The sequence below is a fragment of the Erigeron canadensis genome, chromosome 9, assembly GCF_010389155.1.
Source record: "Erigeron canadensis isolate Cc75 chromosome 9, C_canadensis_v1, whole genome shotgun sequence".
NCBI classification, from domain to species: Eukaryota; Viridiplantae; Streptophyta; class Magnoliopsida; order Asterales; family Asteraceae; genus Erigeron; species Erigeron canadensis.
This window is the reverse complement of record NC_057769.1, coordinates 4,227,477-4,250,666: the sequence shown is the minus strand read 5'-3', so window position 1 is coordinate 4,250,666 and position 23,190 is coordinate 4,227,477. Positions and strand designations below refer to the sequence as shown.

The following is a 23,190-nucleotide window of genomic DNA, read 5'->3' as shown; positions in this document are numbered from 1 at the left end:
CCCGTCCAGAAAACAAAAATACTCATTCCCGGCGAGCCGTTCGAGCATTTGATCGATAAAGGGCAATGGGAAGTGATCCTTGTGGGTCGCATCATTTAGTTTCCGATAGTCAATACATACCCTCCACCCCGTGACAGTTCTTGTGGGAATTAATTCATTTTTGTCATTTAAAACAACAGTCATCCCACCCTTCATCGGTACACAGTGCACCGGACTTACCCATGAACTATCCAAGATGGGGAATATGATTCCCGCATCTAATAATTTCAAAACTTCTTTTTTAACAACATCCTTCATGTTTGGATTCAACCTCTGTTGTCTTTGCACAATAGGTTTAACATTATCAACAAAATTAATTGTGTGCTTACAGAATTCTGGACTTATACCCGGAATATCGGAAATCTTCCATGCAAAGGCCTTTTTATGGGCCTTCAACACGGTAATAAGCCTAGATTTCTCATCCTCCATAAAGGAAGATGAAATGACAACGGGGAGAAAAGATGTACCTTCTAAATATGCATACTCCAAATGATCCGGAAGTGGCTTGAGTTCCAAATCGGTTGGAGGGCTCTCAACCGATGTAGGCACTCGGATGCTTCTATCAACTTTCGGTGGAGTTTCATCAACATTAAGAGCCATGATTTCATGCATCATTTCTTCAACCAACGCATGCTCTTCTTCACTACAAGCTAACACAGCTTGTCCATCTTCCATATCCAAATAGTTCATAAGCTCCTTTTCCAAAGCATCTTCCTCCTCGATCACATCGATCCTGAAACAAGATTCATCACATAAGTACGGATGCTTAAGAGCTTTATCTACATTAAAAACACCCCGGTCATCACCGACACCTAGAGAGATTTCCTTGGCCTTGACCCGGATGATAGCATCCGCGGTCATGAGGAATGGTCGGCCTAAGATTAGAGGCACATTAATGTCCGCCTCCATTTTTAGAATAACAAAATCAACCGGGAAAATCAAATGACCCACTTTAATCTGTAAATTTTCCGCTATCCCCATGGGATATTGGAATGATCTATCCGCAAGCCTAATGCTCATGCGGGTCGGGGTCAATGCACCAAGAGACAACTTTTTATAAACAGAGTAAGGCATTAAATTAATGCTGGCCCTAAGATCGGCCAATGCCTTATACAACTCAACACCAAAAGAACAAGAAATAAGAAAACTCCCTGGATCATCAAGCTTAGGGGGTATCTCGTTCTTTATTATTACGGAAACTTCGGTACTCATGACTGCCGTCTTGTCTTCTTGTAGCTTCTTCCTATCCGAAATAAGATCTTTAAGAAACTTCGCGTAGTTGGGCATACCTGCAAGGAGATCAACTAACGGAACAGAAATGTTAACATTTTGAATTAACTCAACGAATTTCTTAAAGTTCTCCTTGATCTTCCCTCGTCTTAATCGTTGAGGAAACGGCACTTTCGGTTGGTAGGGCCTCACCGGAGGTGTCTCAACAGTAGGTTTCTCAACATTCTTAGATGGAACGGTCGGGACCTTCACAGCTGGGTTCGGCTCCATCTCGATCTCCTCATCCACAGTTCCTTCTTGTTCAACCTATACAAGAGGAGTAACAACATTAGGTAAAGCATTTGCAGAGTTATAAGTGTTACCTGCTCTTGTTGTGATAGCATTGACTTGCTCATTCCTAGCATTTGGATGGTTATACTTGGTTCCAGATCCTTGATTGTTCTGTTGAGGCTTAAGATTCTGCTGGGTATTGCTCGGTAAAGTACCGGCTGCTTGTTCGACGCTCCTAGCCTTTCAAGCTTTGCCTCAATATCCTGAAACGTTGCTTGAGTACTCTTCGAACTTTGTTCAAGCTTATTTGCCAATCCATCCAACCTAGTAGTCATAGCATCCCATTGAGAGGCCATCTTCTCATTAGTAGCTTTCTGAGCACCTACCAAGTCCTTCATGATATCTCTCAATTCAGCATTCGCATTCTGCTGACTATTGAACCTGCTAAACCTGCTTCCACTAAAACCAGAATTATTAGCATTAAAATTAGATGAAGGAAAAGAAGTACCTGATGACCGATTTTGATAACCGGTACTCTGATTGAAGTTCCCTTGCTGATTCTGGACATAGTTAACTTCTTGTGCAGGTTTATCCGAGCAATCCTCCGAGTAATGCATGTCCCCACAGTAGTCACACCCATCAGCAATCACCTTAACATCCCTTTCAATGTTTTTGAATCTCACATCTTGGTTGTCAAACCTCTCGTTCATCTGCTTTGTGAGGGCTTTGACTTCAGCAACCAAGCTTGATTCTTCACTACTCTCCAACTTCGCCACAGTCTTACCACTAGTTCTCTTGCTTACAAGCTCATCGCGATCAGAGAACTCCTTGGCCATATCATCCAAGATTTTGTATCCTTCCGCTGGGGTGACATTGTTCAAACTACCTCCAAATGCCCCGGCTAATTCCCTTCGAGTTTTCTTTAGCAACCCATCATAGAAGATCTCAACCACTGCTTCTGTGTTCAGATTGTTCCCTGGGCAATTCCTGATCATCTCCTTATATCGTTTCCAGGCATCTACTACATCTTCCCCTGGATCTTGAGTGAATGATCGGATCTTTTTCTCCAACTGTCTCTGAGTCCTTATAGAATAGAACTCATCAATAAACCCAACACGAAGCTCATCCCAAGTTGTATACAGATCATCTGGTTGCTCCTTTAACCATGCCTTAGCTCCTCCACATAAAGTGAGTGGAAAAAGTTCAAGCTTCACATTATCATCTTGGTTCGTGCCATAGTGATAAAACCTACAAATCTTCTCGAACCTCTCTAAATGCCCATATGGATCATTATTAGTCACCCCATCAAACTTGTCTTCCTCCACACTTTTCAAATGACTTCCTTTAAGAGAAAAGTTAACTCCAGTGGTTGGAAGGCGAATAGGAGTGCCCCTATTAGTAGGGACATTTCTCCTACGGTCACCGTAAAGACGGTTATTGGGGTTTTCCGGTTCTCAATCACCCATTCTCCTGGCTCTGACTGGTTGAGTTGCCTGAGGATTTTCTCTAGGAATCTCGGTTAAATCCGGTTGATGAGTTTTATCCCGATTATGTTCTTCCCCTGAGCTATCACCAGTTTTGAACAAACCACTACCTTCGGAAAATTTAGGACTTAAGTGCACCTCGGACGTTGAACCTTTCTTTGAGTAATATTGATCCAAATCTACGTCCGGGTGGTCACGGTTTTCGGTGTTTGAATCTATGTTTCCGGTGTTTGAGGGCTCCGTGTTGTTTGACCTAAGTAAGCGTCGTCTGGCTTTCCCTGGATTAGATTGAGGACTAAGCAAAGGTCTACCAGAGGCTCTTGTGTTCATCAACTAACAAAGCACTTGCACAAGCACCACAAGAAAAACCGTTAACCGCACCAGAAACTAACAAAGTAAAACTAAAACAAAAATAAAATCTATCTATTAAAGACAATTAACTTCCTCACAAATGAATGCAAGGAAGGATCGAATCACAAAAGTAACAATTACTTAATTCAAGTCCCCGGCAGCGGCGCCAAAAACTTGATGTGCGAAATCTAGCTTTAAAATTTATAAAACACGAATCACTGGAAAACTGACTACAACACACTCACGGGCAGTGTACCCGTTCGTATGCAGTATAGTAACCGGCAAATCCGAGATCGTTCACAAGGACTTTTTGTAAGCAATTGTTTTAAGAAATGCGATTCAAGAGAAAAGGGGGGTTTTGTGACCGAATTGTCACTTTGCAAAGTCAGTTAAATTTGTTACTAATCCCTCAGGATTAATCGAAAGAAGTGTTTGTTGTTTTAAACAATAGTTTAAAGGTCACCCATCTTGATTTTGCTCGACAAAATGTTAAGATTGCACGTTTGATGAAGTTTAAATTCAATTTAGTGATTAAACGATCGAGACTCAAATTAATCGCCAACCCCGTACCCGTCAAGTTAACAACTTATTCGACTCTCTTGTATAAACTAGTTTCATTATTAAGACCGGTACCCCAAGACGCCTTTTTATAACTTCCCTAGTTTAACAATGGTTTTGATCATTTCAGATAACAATTTTGCCTATCGATTATACCCAACCGTCAACCCGTTAATTCTTATCAAATATTGATTACCCTCTACCGTACCCGTCATAGAACCAATTGCTTCTAACCAAGCAATCAAAATAACTTATACCCAAATCCTAGTCGTCACTAAGCAATGAATACAAATTATCCGCAATCAATAATTGAATAACAAAGAATTAATAGATTAAGATCACGACAAAACGTTAAATCAAATCACTTGAATTAATAAATATTGTGCAATCCCTACATAATGTCTCACTCCATCAAGATGGATGAAAAAGTGATTAGCCACTCATATTAAATATGAAATAACAAATCAAAATAGAAGAATTCATCGTTACCGAATACAAAGGAATGAAAACGAATAACGGAATTGATCCAATCGTGCTTGAAATCCTTAAAGAAGGTTGAATACAAGAAAAACCTCAAAAAGTGCTTCCAAAAACGGCTGAAATATGACTTAGGGTTTCTAAGTTATCAAAAGATGTTTTAAAATTCGTCCAAAAGAGTTTTTATATAAAGTCCACGCGTAACTGCCGTTATAGACTTGTAACTCCCGTTACACGGGTTAACTTCCATTCTTTGCAGATTTCGTCCTTCAGCTACTAACGGGCGTTAAGGATTTGTAACTCCCATTAAGACCCGGCTTGTAACTCCCGTTAGCACAAATGTAACTGCAGTTACAGTGGCCATGTTATATCCTTGATCCTCTTAACGGCCATTAGATGTATTGTAACTGGAGTTAAGCTTCTTTCATCAAAATTTCTTCATTTTAACATCCTTTTCCACTCTATCTTCAACCCAATTCATCCACGAACTTTACGATTTACTTTCTTAAGTTGTTTTTGGCCATTTTCCTCCATGAACCTGCTATGGACCTGGAACCACTCATACATATCATAAAGCATCGAAATATAGGTACGAATGACTATAAACGTAACATAAATGACCTAAAACAATATGAGAAATATGTATAAAATGAGTCACATCAGCCCATTTGCATAAACGTAATTTATTTTTTTTTTGTTTTACTTTATTATTATTATTTGGGTTTTGCTAAACGAAACCCTAAGGGCTTTCGTTAAGGTGCATTAATTAGTTGTACACTTACCATAAAATTCAGGGGTGAGCTTTTAATATAGAAATGTACAATTTTTTTTATGCACGTTAAGTGAAGCCCTAAAGGTTTTGTTTAACATTTTCCTTATTATTATTATTATTATTATTATTATTATTATTGTTGTTGTTGTTGTTGTTGTTGTTATTGTTATTTGGGTTTTGCTAACAAAAGAACGGAAAAAAGAGTAGAGTTATAAAAGTCCAAACATGTTTGGCAATACATTACATGATTAAAAAACATATATATATATATATATATTTGTTTGAAAAACATAATTTTTTAATTTTCTTTTTTGCTGAGCATATCTATAATTTCCCCTTAAAATAAACTTAAATATAATTAATGTTAAAAAACAAATATAAACGGTTCTCCAGTTGGTGGAATAAAAATGAGATAGACGTAGACCAATGTGTACTGTATGTTTATTTTGTTTGAAAAAAAGACTTCCACGGGTGGGTTTCACGTGGTGGGTCCAAATCCACAAGACAAGATTACTATTCACCATCCTCACGACCCTACTATTCTCTCTCTCCGTATCTTAATTTCTTCCAGTTTTGATATTTTATAGTATTTGCTTAAGTTAAATTTAAATAAAGTTGTAGATTTTAAAGACACGTTTCATTAGTTGAGTGATAAATGGGTCGACACCCACGAAACAACATAGAGTAAAAGATTGGATTTGGGTTGAAGCAACGTTAATATAAAATCGTTTTTCTTTTTACATGTTTGAATATTGCTGTTATCACTACAAAGTACAAACACTTTAAATTAACTGTGTTTTTGATAAAAATAAATCCTTTTTGTAATCTAGTAGAAATCATAAAGCAATTTGTTCCTTCTTTGTACTCTTTCTATTCCTTCTTTCTACCTTTTGTTTCCTTTTAACTTCTTATTGTTGTGTGTATACAAACTATGTTTTTTATTCCATCATATCCTATAATACGGTTTATAAGGAACATATTGAAGCTCACTTATATCTTTTCCTTGACTTTTTTTTTTTTTTTTGATATATATACCCGCGTGTGTCTAACAACTTTTCATAATCATAAAATACTATCTTTTGTTTTTGGATTTTTTTTTTTTATTCATTCCAGAAGGGTGTACACTTGTACAGTTGTACTTGGTCATTTTAAATTGTGTATTTTCTTATAGTTTTGGACTCCTCATGGCCCAGCCCATAACATATACTTCTAAAGTTTAAATTAAATTCAACCTATGGGCCAAGGTTAAATTAAAGCCCAGGATGAACTAATCATTATCATAATTCATAACATAGGTTATCATATTATCATTTTATTTCAAGTTCGGCCACAAGCCCACGACAGTGAGACGTTTTGTATTATATGTGAGTACGTAATGAAGGTGAAAGACCGTAAGAGACTAAAATTAATTAGTCCAGTTGCAAGTCTCCTAGCAGAATAAAATATACTGAGAACTCTCCGATAAATCTTAAGTGATCCATCCTTATAACAAATGTAAGAAGTGATAAATGTTAAGTGATTCATCCTTACAAATGTAATAGTGAGACTCGAACCTTGATTGGATATCTAAGTCGTTTATGTGGTTAGAAAACTTCATAACTAATTTTGTAGCTAGATTTACAGGTTCGATCGAGCTTGATAAATTCGTTAGAAAGCTTAACTTTGTTTTAGAGCAAATTATTCTTCAATTAAAGTACGAAAAATAAATCTTTAAATAAGTGAAATAATGTCATGTCGCTCAAAAATTTCTCCGAGGAGATAGCATTATGTGGTTAATATGTACATTTATTTATACGCTAAAAATATGCTGATATCTTAAAAATGAAACTTTATTTTATTCAAAATAAATCTGATTACAACAAGCTAAGTAGCCTAAATAATTGGTCCGTACATGGTACATATTACGTACAATGCTTTCTTAATCCGTGAAAAGCGTTAGACTTGGAATAAGAAAATAACAAAACTGATAAGATTTGTTATTGTTATCAAATTTGAAATTTGAATGGAGTTTGTATCTAATCAAAACTCCGTACATCTATCGAATCTACCTGAATATAAATATACGTTTACAATATTATTCCAAACCCTAATGTCATTAGGAAGTTAATCAAAGCTTAATTTCTTCCTGTTATACCAACAATATATATCGTCTCTATAATAATGACTACATCAGGAACAACAAGAAAGCATTCGCTTTCTGATGATAATAACGATCCATCATCAATCCAAGCACGAACTACTCGACCTCGTCTCGATATCGAGCCACTAGGGTTCGGTATACAACCACCACCAGTAGTTAACATTAATGATCATCAAGACGACTTGCATGGTCAAGAAACAGATCTTACTTTGTATTTATATGTCCATCAATCTCAATCTTCACAAACGCCGTCACCACCACCACCAGTAGTCCTTCCACCGCCACAAATCGATCGACAAACCGAACTCACAATGTATTACTACGTCCAAGAACAACCCGAAAACAACGTTGTTGTCAAACCGCCTCTTGAACAAGTACTTCCTCTCATTCAACCAATCGAAAAAATAAGATCACAACAAAATGTAGCCACCCCGGCCCCACGTCGTATTCGTAAAAAGCCTACAAATGCACCAAGACAAGGAAAATCCAAAACTATCCAACCACCATTCATATGGGCAACAGAGCATCGTGCACATGTACGAAGCCTAAAATACTTGATCGATAACGACATCAACACCATATCCGGTGACATGGAATGCAAGAGATGTCAAAAAGTCTACAAAGTTGAGTACAATCTTGAAGAGAAGTTTAAGGAGGTTTTCGAGTACGTGGAGAATAACAAGCATACGTTTTACGACCGAGCACCAGAACTTTGGACGCATCCGGTATTACCAAAGTGTGAATTCTGTCATCAGGAAAATAGTATGAAGCCGGTTATAAATAAAAAGAAATCGATCAATTGGTTGTTTTTGTTTTTAGGGCAAATGTTGGGGTGTTGTACGTTGGAGCAGTTGAAGTATTTTTGTAAGCATACTGGGAATCATCGAACCGGGGCTAAAGATCGGGTTTTGTTCTTGACGTACATTGAGTTGTGCAAGCAAGTTAATTCGGTTTAACTCGAATGATCACAATAAGTACGTAGTTTGTTTTATCCTTAATTCAAGTTTATTTTTTTTCTAAACGGTGGATCAATTTAGTCTTGTTTTATCTGAAACCGATCAAATAAAAAAATATACTAGCTAAACGCATAATGGTCAAATAAATATATACTCGTATAATATTTATTATAAAGGCGTTTGCTCTTTATAAAAGACAAAAAATGTGTGGCATTCGGGTCCTTTTTTAACTCAAAGTCTCAAACTACTAGATAACCCGTTTCAATCGAACCAACACTGACGGTTTAATTAGCTCGATTGATGTTCCAAGTTTATTAATTCTTCTTCTTTTTTTTTTTTGACCTGAAAGGCAGAGAAACAGATCGAGATGTATAGCAAACAAGGATTCTCACGTCTGCCAATCTGTATAGCAAATTTGGAACACGTACTTCAAGATTTTGGACATTTTCAACCCACATAAACATAGAATGGTTTCTTACTGAGTACAATTCAGTAGTTAACTTGTTATGCACATTTTCAAATTACATAAACAAGTATTATAAAACAAACATCAAAGATGCTTAGTTTTAAGATATATGACTTTTACCAAAATACTGTTACTTCTGTTTTGAGATTAAAATTCTCGCAATAGTTCAATTGAATTATTAGACCATATATTAATGATTGTCAAATAAGTAATTGCTTTTGGTATTTTTTTTTGGTGCCAAATCATTTCATAAAAACCCGACTAGTTCAACCTAGCTAGCTCATTGGAGACAATATCAAACAAAATAATCTGATTGCCAGCATTCCTATCCAATCTAAGTCATCGACTTTTCAAAAGGAACTTTAAAAATCAATTAAATCCAATCAAAATAACTTACGTACGTACAAATTTCATGCATTATTGATCGTGGTTAACTATATATTATTTGTACGTACGTGCATTGACTTTTTTTTACAAATTAAGAACTAGTTAGGTAGGGTTTAAACCGTCAATATGACAATATGTTTATGATAATAAGGGATTTTACATTACTTGCTATTCGCTTTTCACGGCACAAATCCGTACATACAAATGTACGTATTGGTTAGATATATATTTTGAATATATATCTTGAATTTCAGCTGATACATTTTTGAAAATAGTTCGAAAAGTGTGTATATTTTTACTTAATTAATCATCACGGTATTGATTTGAACTTGCAAACGTTATCAGGGCTCTTGCAAGTTACAACTTAATTAATTTCAAGGTAAAGTGCATTTTTGTAATACACCTTGATCGACTACATCTTTCTTTAACATTTTTCTAATATTTAAAGTGTATTTTAATTTCACTTCTCAAGAACAAATGTTAACTTGTATTTTTAGTAATATGGAATCCTATCATATATCATAGTATAATATCCAAACGAATAGTTAGACTAAGCGGACTAGCCCCTCCTGGGAATGCCCTCCGCCCAATACCAGCTTGCCACGTGTCCTCCAATCATTAGGAGGGGCATTCCCCCATTCCTTCGGGGTGGAGTAATGCCTCTTGGGGCATTCCTTTTATTACTTTTATATATATATAGTTGGGTTAAAAAAAAACAAACTTATAAGTTTGCTTTTGTAACAAAAAACAAAAACTAAACGCCCGTTCGAAATGCGAAGCCTTCACTTTTGTAACATGTGGAACGCCCCCGGGACCGAGATAGGGCATTCCGGGGGTGTTCCCGAGGCGTTCCGGTGATAATTTCGAAAAGAAACGGGCTACTCCAAATGGTCTTACAATCCCATATTCTTATCCCTTTTTATTTTTAAAGAAATTCACTTTGATGTTCAATCATATGTTTGATGTTTCTGACCTTTTATAGAGTACTAGAATAGAAAAAGAAAGAAAGAATTGATTGATTGATTTAATTTTAACGTGAGTCAGTGAGTTTACTAAAAAGAAAAAAGAAGCTTAAAAAATGTTAAAATACTATGAAATGTAAGTACCGAGGAAACAGAAACAGAAACTATAGCTTTAGCCTTCATGTACATGCTAAATACTCCTTTCGTCCCATTTTAATTGTCCACATTTAACTTTTTAAGTCTTTTTCTTTAAATTTTGACCGTAAATATCTTTATATGTGTTATAAATTAGTTGGTGTGATTTATATCAATGAAAAGTACATCTAAAACTCAATCCATTCATATATTTTACATTAAGTGTTATAAAGTACAAACAAAACTATTTACGGTCAAAGTTGAAGACATAAGACTTGACAAGTCAAATGTGGACAAATAAAATGGGACGGAGGGAGTAATATGTTGCACGGGAACGAGAAACGGGTACGGGTATAGGAACAAGAAACGACAAAACTCAAAAAATCAAGAAACGGGTACGGCACGAGTACGAAAATAAATACATAAAAAAATAAACATATTATAGATAATGTACCACGAACCCCAAAATATATTCATATGTTGATGTGAACTTCAAAATTTATGTATAAAAATAATAATTTATTAAATATTATATTAAACTCGCATTTTGTGTGGAGATGACTTGGGAACATAAATAAAATATACTATGCTTAGACAGATACATTATTATTCATAATTTATTATAATAAAAACACTAAAATCTTAGTTTATGAATATATAATATACGTCACATATGTTAAAGCATGAATAGTGAAACATAAATATTGATAAATTATAAAAAAAAATCCTTTTTATAATATATATTTATTAAATATAATATAATAATTATTTTTTAAAAAAATAACCATAATATAATAAACAATTTTATTTGAAAAAAGATAATTATCATTGAATTAATAAAGAACATTGTATAATGTATATAAACATTTTTGCATATATATAAAAAAAAATAGTTAATAGATTAAAATTATGATTGATGATTAAGATTATAATCTTTTATTATATTAAAGCATAGTTGCTCTAATAACTTATCAACCAATCACAGCTCTCGATTTCTAAATTTTGACTTTTGTTTTCAATTTTGACTTTAATTTACACTTTTTTGTTTTTCATCACAAATTTACACTTTTAACCCGATAATTTTAATATAATAAACAAATATAATAATAGCTAATATATATATATACAATAAAATAGTAGCTAATATTTATTTAATAAAATAATAACTAATATATATCCAATAATATGTTCTATCATATATACATAATTAATTAATTAAAAATAAATTAAATTTAATGCAAATATATTAAGATTTTAATAGTAATTGAATAATCAATTTTACAATGTTATTTAAATTGGTTTCTATCTACAAAGCACGGTTTTCACACACGAACAATTGTACCTTGCAGTATCTCGAGTTAAATCGATAAGGGGTTTTAAGGTGTTAATATGTGACAAAGATGAAAAGACAAAAAACACTATAACAAATTTGGTATATAAAGAAGTCTTTCAAATGATGAAAGAGAGTATATCCTTTTAATGTTCTTTTATCATATTAGTTTTCTTTCTATTAGCTTAACATTCTTGACATTAGAATTGAACACTTGGTATCCACTTATATCTTCAACTTTGAACTTATAAGCTTTTATGAGTTACATGTATTAATATGTAATATTAATAATGTCGTAAGTCTCGTGTCCAGTGTTGGACACGCGTCTAAAATCTAGTTGATAATTAAGATCATACATGATAAACATAACAATTTAAGTGGAAAAAATGAAAACTCATTAAAAATCCCAATGTATCAATAAAATAAAAACGTTACATACGAAAAAAACATATACTCTATTAGTTATAGATAAGAAAGACATGAAAAACCAAATTTGTATGGAAATCAAATTGTTGGATAAGTGAATTAAAATACCGTGATTTTTTAAAATTTATTTGATAATAAGAATACAATGGAATATCCAATATCTTTCTTGAGAGATTTTCAAAAATAATAGATATTTTTCTATTTTTGAAACAAATTGATGGATCAAACAAAAAGATAGGGATAGAATCTTATTAAAATAATTTTTATGAAAAGTTAAATAATAAAATAAAAGTGATATAATTTTATATTTAGTATTTAGCATGAATATTAAATTTAAAGATCTAAATAATATCCAATATCTTTCTTGAGAGATTTTCAAAAATAATAGATATTTTTTTATTTTTGAAACAAATTGCTGGATCAAACAAAAAGATAGGGATAGAATCTTATTAAAATACTTTTTATGAAACATTAAATAATAAAATAAAAGTTATATAATTTTATATTTAGTATTTAGCATGAATATTAAATTTAAAGATCTAAATTATATGAGGTTTGCTAAATACAACCCTTAGGGCTGTGTTTAATGTGCATAAATTGTTTGTACATTTACCATAAAAATCAAGGGCGGAATTTTAATATGGAAGGTACAAGTTTTTTTATGCACGTTAAATATAGCTAGCATTTCCCAAATTATATTATTGAAAGATTTAATAAAGATTTTGTTGTAGATAAAATTAAACATGACTTGTTAACCGACCTACAAAGTTTAGTCGAATTTTTTTTTTAAGAACTTTTTTTTTATTATTACTTAATGATAATTAGGCTAAAGAATAATTTTTAAAATTATGCTTAAAATTAGGAAATTAATATAAGTATGACAACTAGGAAAAAATACTACATGACATGATTTCATAATTGTCACATAATAAAAAAATTATCTTCTTTTAGTTATATAGAAAGATTTATATATAATAAATAAGTAAATATTTTTAGGCCACTACATTTACCCCATTTTTATTGCCTTTTCTAATAATAAGTAAAAATAGAAAATGTAGAGTTTCACCAATTATTTCATTAATTATTAAATGTAACTAATACAAGTACGGAGTAATAAACTTGAAATACTATAGTGACCAGTGACCACAAGTCTAGAGCATACCACTTTCCCAATATATTTGATGTCCAATACGTAATAAAATCAAAAGTTCAAGAATCTTTAGTTTATTAGAGAGCATTTCACTTTCCCATGGTTAGTATCGGTTAACTTTTATGTGTGTTTGGCATAGTTCAAGAATCTTTAGTTTGGATTTGTACACTTATTTTGTGTACATCTTTAGTTGAATAATATTGTGTGTACTATTGTGTGTGTTTTTTTCTTTTTTATTTTTTTAAATATTTATTTTTCTATTGTTAATTTGTTATACTAGTATATTTTTTTTTGAAATTTTTTGGTCAGAAGTATCCTTTGTGTTAAAGTTATGAATGGTTTGGGAATCAAAGAAACATACCCAATAATCATAAGATTTTCTATTCTTTTGATGTGTACTTAGAAATGATATGTCTAAAAATGTAAGTGGTTGTGACTTTCTCCCACGGTGTTATAGGTGGTGGCGACTGGCGAGATTCGACATTGTTCCAACACAGTCAACATTGTTACAAACGTGTTATATTATCAAAGTTGGTGTTAAAAAGGCCTCAAAACAGTATATTATCATACAAAGTGACTCAAATGCTAACAAGCTACATTATAAAGCATGTCAAACATGTACGAACATGTAACATGTACATCATGTGAAATGGGTAGGAACCAAACCTAAATAAATAATATAAACTACTACTATAACGTGTAACATCATACAATGTTCATTACTAACACAAATATAAAACTTTTGATTAAAAGTTTTATATCTAAAAATTAGGACTTTTGAAGATTGATATAAAAGCTTTGTTTGTTGATAAACATAGGGATTATGGCACCTGAGTGTAACCACCTATGACCAAATGGTTATCTAATGTAATCATCCTACTAGTGTGGCTATGTAATGTAAGATCCTTCAATACTCGGGTTATGTTATGTAACGCGTTACCTGTTGTAAAGGTAACCGGTCACCCCACCGTTGACCCGCGTTGACTTCGACACGTGGCGTGGCTGACTCTTGATATTCTATTTAAAAACCTAAAAAGCGTATATACAGATCATTTAAATATAAAACCTAAAAAAAATCCCAACCACCATCAAAACCCCATTTCTTCTTCCTCTTCTTCCCGCCATAACCACACCTACACTACTTAATCTAAACCCAAAATAATCCGATTGTCCTTAGATTGAAAAATTAGCGAAGCTGTATGAAGGTATATTATCTTCCTTTTCTTTACATTTCAATTTCAACCCAAAATTCTAGTGTTTTTTGAATTTTTTTTCTAAATTAATTTGTAATATGACTGATGTATCTAAAGTGTTACTGTTGATTTTTTTTTTTAATAGAAATGGACAAATTCTTTAAATTCCAAGTCCATTATGATGCACTACTAAAAACAGGGCTATCCTTAGACCCATTTTTTATAATCCACGCTAATAGATGACACGCAAAATGAAAGGTCATAAAAACACTGTTATAATTTATAAAATTCGAAAGATTTATGACACGCATTTCTTAATGTCATAAAAGAAAAAGCAATTGAAAAAAGCAATTGAAACACCCGGCTACAGTGCTTATTATACAAAAACCCTTGTACGCCTCACCAGTATATATAAACCTTTACATCTGGCCGCCCTTTCTTCATAATCTACGATCTCTATCTCAATCAAATTTCACAAACACACAACTTCAAAACTTGAAAACTTCAAATCGAAATCAAATGGCGTGCAACGATCCAGAGCACAGAGAAGAAGAATAAACCGCACCAGCAGAAGACCAAAACCGTTTATCATTAAACTCTTTCAAAACACTCTCTCACACACACACACACATAGAAACAGACCAAAAATATTCCGATCCAAAGAAATAAATTAAATTAAATTAAAAATATGTCGGGTCGGCATGATAAAGGTGTGAATGTTCAGGTTCTACTGCGATGCAGGTACTTTCCCCCTTTTTTTTTTCCTTCAATTTGTTTATTTATTTTTAATAAAAAATAGATCTGGGTTTGTTTGATTTTTTTGAAGTAATTAATTAATTAAAGGTTTATATTGTTTTGATTGGTAGGCCGTTTAGTAATGAGGAAGTTAAGAACAATGCACCAGTGTAATGAGTTATGAAACTTGCCTAACATGGTCTTTGTGAAGTTGCGGTTGCTATGTTGAATCTGTAATCAAGCTTCACATGTTTAACTAAATTGGAAATTAGTAAATTACTATACCTGCTCATTTTGACGTTATTCTGATGTTTGGTTACAAGTGTACTTTGGACTTGAATTTCCAGTATGTTTTGCAGGTGACAGATACATCCTCAGCTCAAGCAAGGAGAGCCAAAGACATTCAAGGCATTCCATGGGAACGATTAAATATAATAAGAGATAGTTACAGGCAAACACAGCTGGAGTAGTACAGAAACTATGAAAACATCCCGTTATCGGGTGATAAAGTTGATAGGGTACAACACTAACAATTTCAGTTTTTCCTGCATAAAACTTCTCTGGTCCTTTCGTAAATTATGGTAAACTTGTTGGTATGTCTAGGAATGTAAACAGAAGCAGAAGGGTGGCAACTACTATGAGTTTTTCCACAATACAAGATTGGTGAAGCCTACAATCCTCCACTTTCAGGTATTGACGAATACCTTTTATATTGTTTGGGATTCTTCTGAGTTGGCAACTCATTTCAATTTGAACCATTCTGACTAGCTGCCCAACAAGCTCTCTTGCTGTGTCGGCTCTAGGATTTCTATGTCTTGTTCTTTTCTGCTAATCTCTTTTTGAATTAGTAATGATCTGAAGTAATTAATATGGGATGCTAATTGATTATGCATATCATTTTACAGCTAAGGAACCTTGTTTGGGCTACCTCAAACCTTGTTTAGGCGAGGAACGGGCTAAGGGTCGACCACTCCGTTTAGTCTGAGTCTCTAAAGGTTAATTTAACGTTTACCTAATAAATTTTGATTTTACGTATAAAGATTAAATTCAATATTATAATCGCAGGCCATAAACTCGAGAATCCACTATGCGACATTACTAAGAGACTAAAAAGACCTGCGGTTGCTTTGGTGTCTACCAACGGGACATGGATCAAGTAAGCACAACCACATCTTTGGAAGATTTAGATACATTTGGATTTTAAGGATAATCAGTTATTCTACCATCATATGAAAATAGATTACCCGAAGACAATGAACATCTTTGCTATACATTCTAAAAATTCTCATTTGGTCTTAGAAGTGGAAAACTCAACCCCTTAATAGATAAAGGGTCAATTTGGGTAAATTTTATACCTCTAACGGGTCAAATGAGTTAAATTAAAAAAGGTTGTAAAATAGGAAACATCTTAAATGGGTCAAAATAGCCATTTGATTGTGTTCAAATGCATGAAATTATAAAATGTAGTTGATTGCAGTTTTGGAAGAAAAAGTGTATTATTTTCTTAAAAGTGTCGGTTTTATAACATAATGGTAATAAATCATATTCATAGAACTAACAATGAACATGAAAGTGCTTGAGTGTCAACACAAAACTTGCCCGATACTAATAAGTACGATAATTAACAACTAATATCCCTTAACTAGGAAACAAAATTCAGGTTTTCAGCTTACTACATAACTAGGAAACATTATATTCCTATACCTTAACCCGGTCAATCGTTGCAGGATGTACTCATCCTGGACCTGTTTAACTGGTGGAATCAAATCAGCCGTATAAAAAGTTACCAAGCGATTAGAAAAATATTCTACTTCTTTTGGTCTCATTTTCATCAACCGGGTGTTGTCTAAAACCCGATTTCTAAGACTTTGCTTAAGAGAAGACTCATAATCTTCGGATTTCATGAGTTTGCTCACGTTTGGCAAAGGGATCATCCTCTTGCTCAATTTTTCTTTACGAGCGCGTTTCCACTTCTCGTCTTTTATTTTCCACTCTGGAGCGACTGTCGCATAGTGGATTCTGCTGTTGATGGCCTGCGGTTATAATATTTTATTTGATTTTATACGTAAAATCAAAATTTATTAGGTAAAAGTTAAATTAACCTTAAGACACTCAAGGTCCAGTGGCAAAGCATCGACGAACAGTTCCTCCTCTGTACTGTATCCCCTTAATGTGGCGATGACTGAATGAGCCTTTTTTAAAAATGGCTTCATTACCCGTGGCGCCTTGCTGCCGACCAAAGGTGGAACTGTGTCTTCCTTTCGGAAGAAGGGGACATAGTAAGGATCATCTACATCTTGCTTTTTCTCTTTGATGTAGAGATCTAGTAAGGATAACCCATCTAATCTCTACATCAAAGAGAAAGAGCAAGATGTAGATCATCCTTACTATGTCCCCTTCTTCCGACCTAGTAAGGATGATCTACATCTTGCTCTTTCTCTTTGATGTAGAGATTAGATGGGTTATCCTTACTAGATCTCTACATTAAAGAGAAAGAGCAAGATGTAGATGATCCTTACTATGTCCCCTTCTTCCGAAAGGAAGACACAGTTCCACCTTTGGTTGGCAGCAAGGCGCCACGGGTAATGAAGCCATTTTAAAAAAAGGCTCATTCGGTCATTGCCACATTAAGGGGATACAGTACAGAGGAGGAACTGTTCGTCGATGCTTTGCCACTGGACCTTGAGTGTCTTAAGGTTAATTTAACTTTTACCTAATAAATTTTGATTTTACTTATAAAATATTATAACCGCAGGCCATCAACAGCAGAATCCACTATGCGACAGTCGCTCCAGAGTGGAAAATAAAAGACGAGGAGCGGAAACGCGCTCGTAAAGAAAAATTGAGCAAGAGGATGATCCCTTTGCCAAACGTGAACAAACTCATGAAATCCGAAGATTATGAGTCTTCTCTTAAGCAAAGTCTTAGAAATCGGGTTTTAGACAACACCCGGTTGATGAAAATGAGACCAAAAGAAGTAGAATATTTTGCTAATCGCTTGGTAACTTTTTATACGGCTGATTTGATTCCACCAGTTAAACAGGTCCAGGATGAGTACATCCTGCAACGATTGACCGGGTTAAGGTATAGGAATATAATGTTTCCTAGTTATGTAGTAAGCTGAAAACCTGAATTTTTTTTCCTAGTTAAGGGATATTAGTTGTTAATTATCGTACTTATTAGTATCGGGCAAGTTCTGTGTTAACACTCAAGCACTTTCGTGTTCATTGTTAGTTCTATGAATATGATTTATTATCATTATCTTATAAAACCGACACTTTTAAGAAAATAATACACTTTTTTTTCTTCCAAAACTGCAATCAACTACATTTTATAATTTCATGCATTTGAACACAATCAAATGGCTATTTTGAGCCATTTAAGATGTTTCCTATTTTACAATTTTTTTTAGTTTGACCCGTTAGAGTTATAACATTTACCCAAATCGACCATTTATCTATTAAGGGGTTGAGTTTTCCACATCTAAGACCAAATGGGAATTTTTAGAATGTATAGCAAAGATGTTCATTGTCTTCGGGTAATCTATTTTCATATGATGGTAGAATAACTGATTATCCTTAAAATCAAAATGTATCTAAATATTCCAAAGATGTGGTTGTGCTTACTTGATTCATGTCCCGTTGGTAAACACCAAAGCGACCGCAGGTTTCTTAGTAATGTCAGGGAACTTATCTAAAAGCTTGGGTTCGATCACGAGCCAAAATTCCTGCTCCATGTTCTTCTCTTTGAAAAGACGTGCCCTTTCGAAAAACTGTTCTTGAAAGTGTTCTTCATCATCCAACATAATTTTTGCATTTGCAACCACAAAATGGTATGTCTTCTTACTTTTTGTTTCCTGCAATTTGAAATACTGAAATTGCATCATTGCACTTTCACAATATGATTTGAGAGACAGATCACACGTGATATTACATTAACTTTGAGAGTTATATATTATAAATAATCTGCTACATCTAAGACTCGACCAATTTTACAAAACATTATTGCGAGTGTGACAAATAAAAATCAAATTTCAGCCTTTTAGAAACTCTTAACCCCGTGTTTCCTTTGGGCACCAACTAAACCTTTCCTAAGGACCAACGCTGGGCAATGTTCATCATGTCTACGGGTTCCACCATATGGAGTAAGCCCGTATTCAAACTGGTGACCTATTTTCATAAAGTCCTCCATGGTGACCCCACATAGCATGTGCAGCGGTTGAATCGACGATAGTTGATCTAAGACCAACCGGCACATCACCACATAAGTAGCATTAAATTTGCACCATTTATATTTATCAAGTTAATATCCCTATGGCCCAAACACTAGTAACTTCGACCCGTTGGAACATCATTGTTATTGTATGCAACATTACAAAACCTAATTCTTATTGCATGTATCCGATGATTAGACATCCTACTCTATTGCATATATGATATATGCATCGGTTTTGACCTGTTATGAAATTTGCCTAACATGGTCTTTGTGAAGTTGCGGTTGCTATGTTGAATCTGTAATCAAGCTTCACATGTTTAACTAAATTGGAAATTAGTAAATTACTATATCTGCTCATTTTGACGTTATTCTGATGTTCGGTTACAAGTGTACTTTGGACTTAAATTTCCAGTATGTTTTGCAGGTGACAAATACATCCTCAGCTCAAGCAAGGAGAGCCAAAGACATACAAGGCATTCCATGGGAACGATTAAATATAATAAGAGATAGTTACAGGCAAACACGGCTGGAGTAGTACAGAAACTATGAAAACATCCCGTTATCGGGTGATAAAGTTGATAGGGTACAACACTCACAATTTCAGTTTTTCCTGCATAAAACTCCTCTGGTCCTTTCGTTAATTATGGTAAACTTGTTGGTATGTCTAGGAATGTAAACAGAAGCAGAAGGGTGGCAACTACTATGAGTTTTTCCACAATACAAGATTGGTGAAGCCTACAATCCTCCACTTTCAGGTATTGACGAATACCTTTTATATTGTTTGGGATTCTTCTGAGTTGGCAACTCATTTCAATTTGAACCATTCTGACTAGCTGCCCAACAAGCTCTTTTGCTGTGTCGGCTCTAGGATTTCTATGTCTTGTTCTTTTCTGCTAATCTCTTTTTGAATTAGTAATGATCTGAAATAATTAATATGGGATGCTAATTGATTATGCATATCATTTTACAGCTAAGGAACCTTGTTTGGGCTACCTCAAACCATGATGTATATCTGATGTCTAATTACTCACTCATGCATTGGTCATCGTTATATCCTTAATTTTTCCGGGCATGTAGCACCTACAGAGGTAATTATATTAATTACATTTTGTTAGTTACTGAAGAAGTTATGGCATTCTTTATCGCCATAAAATTTGTCAACTGTAGTTGCTGCTTGTTTTAGCTCATTTGGAGTCTTGTTATCATAAGATTATATATGCTTTTTGATCATCTAGAAACATACTGGGAGTTTGCTCGAAGGTTTTACACAAACTCAGATAAGGTCCATTATAAATGTCGAACTACTGCTTCAGGAGAGCTGCACGGATGACTCGGGTAGTCTTGTTGTATACTCAGTGGTCGATGTGGAAGCTGTCAAACTAACTTGTGAATTACTATCGATATGTAATTTTTGTTGTTAATTAACTTGTGACTTATCGTTAATTAGTACTTGAATTAACCTCATTGTTTTAATACATACATATATATATATATATATATATATATATATATATATATATATATATATATATGAGAAAAGTGAGTATGGGGTTGTTATGCACCCAACTTGGGTGAAAAACCCCTCACATACCAATATTTTAATATTTTAAATAAATGTTTGGCCTCCCATGATTTTTATGGTTTAAAAAAAGTTATGTAAGGGGTTTTTCACCCAACTTAGGTGCCTAACAGCCTCATATTCCCTTCCCCTATATATATTCAGTGAGAACAGGTTGAAAATGAGAATAGTGAGAATAGTTTCTGGCCATTGGATGAAAATAATCAAGCGCTAAGATGATTGAGGGTATTTTTGAAATATTTATTGAAATTAATGGTGAATGTGTTTTTTTACATCTATTTTAAAGGACATAAAAGTAATTGAAAATAAGGAAAAATAAAAACAAAAATCGAAAATATTTATGCCAGATTACACCATGTTCATGGCGGTTTCCAATTAGTAAAAGTAGTTATATCACGTTCATAGTTTTATTGTAAACTACAAATTGGATGAATATTTATATAAAATAAAATAGAAAAGCGATTGAAGATACGTAAGAAATTGCATCAAACTTTTACATAAGAATGTCTCATAGAAAACTATTCGTATAGGGAAAAAACATGCATCGTACTTTTGAGAATTAAAAAGAGGTCAACCCCATGAAGAACTTATTATACAAGAACTCAAGTATTGAAATTTAACATTATTTCCATGCATCCATTATTCTTTTAATATGACTTATGCATCCTTTTTAGAGTTATGCATCCACGATTAAGGAAAATTTTGCATCCTATTTCATATCGGGTTGTGCATTAATTCTGTAAGAAGATCTACGGATCAAGTTATGCATCCTAATTATATAAGAGTTATGCATCCATTTGTTTAAGAAGTTTTGTGCATCCAAGGAACGTATATATGCATTCAAAATCACAGAGGACGAATCGAATGTATTCGAATTCATGCAAAACGAACCCTTACTACACCTACTATTAAGAAAACTAAAATCGAACGGTAACTTCTTCCAAAAATTGCATGACATTAGTGGGCGGATCATTAGATTTTGATTCTCATAAAGCATCCATTTATATATATAAATTAATTGTAAAAAACGTGAAATCAAAAAAGAAAGAAAAGAGTGTAATTTTTGATTTGGTAAAATATACATGTGAATATATGCATTGGTTCGAATATAAGTTAAATTTGAATAGTCGGTTAATTTAGTGAATTAATAACTGCTTGATAAAATGTATTTGTAACTTGTCTAAATTATCCTTTTTGATGGTTGATGATTTGTAAGTGTCCTATTGGTTCTTACAAGGTTCTTATTATTTGTCTGTTCTTATTGGATGACTCCCCTATATATATATATATATATATATATATATATATATATATATATATATATGAAATGCATTATTTTGATATGTGTTTTTAATTATTACTTAATAGAAAATTATGAACCGAAAATAATTATTTAAAAAAAAAAGGTTATAACACGCAAAAACGCACATCATCAACTGAGGGTCATAAGTGCGCGTCATAGACGGATGACGCCCAAATGCGGGTCATGAAAATTTATGACTAGTCCTTCCAAGCGCGTCATCTGACCCCTTTATGACGCGCATTGCGGGTCATAAATAGCTGTTTTTTAGTTAGTGATGGGTCTTTTATGTATGACCCATTACGTTATGTTTATTAAAAAATCATAACCCTCATGACCCCAATCTTGAATTTGGAAGAGTTGGTACATCACATACACCAAGAAACACGTGCTAATTCTTCTGATCTCTTCTGGGGTAGTTGATCAACGTTTGTACTGTTTGAAAAGTGAAAATTAAGACAAACTTACTTTAGGGCACTTTATGAATCGACGACCAGGATTCTTGTTTGTCCAAGAAGCAAGAATATGCATCTTGGCTACGGAATGACAAATTATACATCTCAGACCCTGATTTGTTGATGTTGATGATGATGATGATGATGAAGCCATCTAGAGGGAAAAAAGACGAGGGAAAAAAAAAGAAGAAAAAGAGAGAGTGTGAAATTATGTTTCTTTTTTTTTTCTTTTTATATATATTTAAAATACGCGTGGCATGCATGTGGCCTAACCGGTCATTTCAACCGGTGTTATTCGGTATGTTACATAACATAACCCGAATATTGAAGGATCTTACATTACATAGCCACACTGGTAGGTGGTTACATTACATAACCATTTAGTAATAGATGGTTACACTCAGGTGTCATAATCCCATAAACATATAATACAATATAGTAATATAATAAGGGAAAATGATCTGTACTGCAGACTTTACCTAAGCTTAGGTACTGTTACTTTAAAAAATATTACAAATTAAACCTTTGAATTTGATAAACATACATAGTCTTATCTGAATTTTACATAACCTCTCTAATT

The 23,190-nt window shown here is 33.5% G+C and overlaps 1 protein-coding gene and 2 long non-coding RNA genes across 5 annotated transcripts; all 3 read left to right on the top strand.

The window, feature by feature from the left end:
- The first annotated feature begins 7,341 nt into the window (after positions 1-7,341).
- On the top strand, positions 7,342-8,277 carry LOC122581584. Its single transcript, XM_043753819.1, has one exon. The coding sequence runs from the start codon at positions 7,342-7,344 to the stop codon at positions 8,275-8,277; it is 936 nt and encodes a 311-aa protein (XP_043609754.1).
- Positions 8,278-14,725: 6,448 nt separating this feature from the next.
- Positions 14,726-16,755, top strand: LOC122581634. 3 transcript variants are annotated; one of them, XR_006321024.1, is made up of 6 exons: positions 14,726-15,067; positions 15,193-15,332; positions 15,421-15,579; positions 15,665-15,751; positions 15,967-16,056; positions 16,127-16,755. It is a non-coding gene; the product is annotated as an uncharacterized LOC122581634 (long non-coding RNA). The 3 variants fall into 3 exon arrangements; XR_006321025.1 differs by having other exon boundaries at positions 14,728-15,067; positions 15,193-15,294; positions 16,127-16,754; XR_006321026.1 differs by lacking the exon at positions 15,193-15,332 and having other exon boundaries at positions 14,734-15,067; positions 16,127-16,751.
- Positions 16,756-17,795: 1,040 nt separating this feature from the next.
- Positions 17,796-20,735, top strand: LOC122581633. Its single transcript, XR_006321023.1, has 5 exons — positions 17,796-18,893; positions 19,701-19,859; positions 19,945-20,031; positions 20,247-20,364; positions 20,512-20,735. It is a non-coding gene; the product is annotated as an uncharacterized LOC122581633 (long non-coding RNA).
- Positions 20,736-23,190: the final 2,455 nt, after the last annotated feature.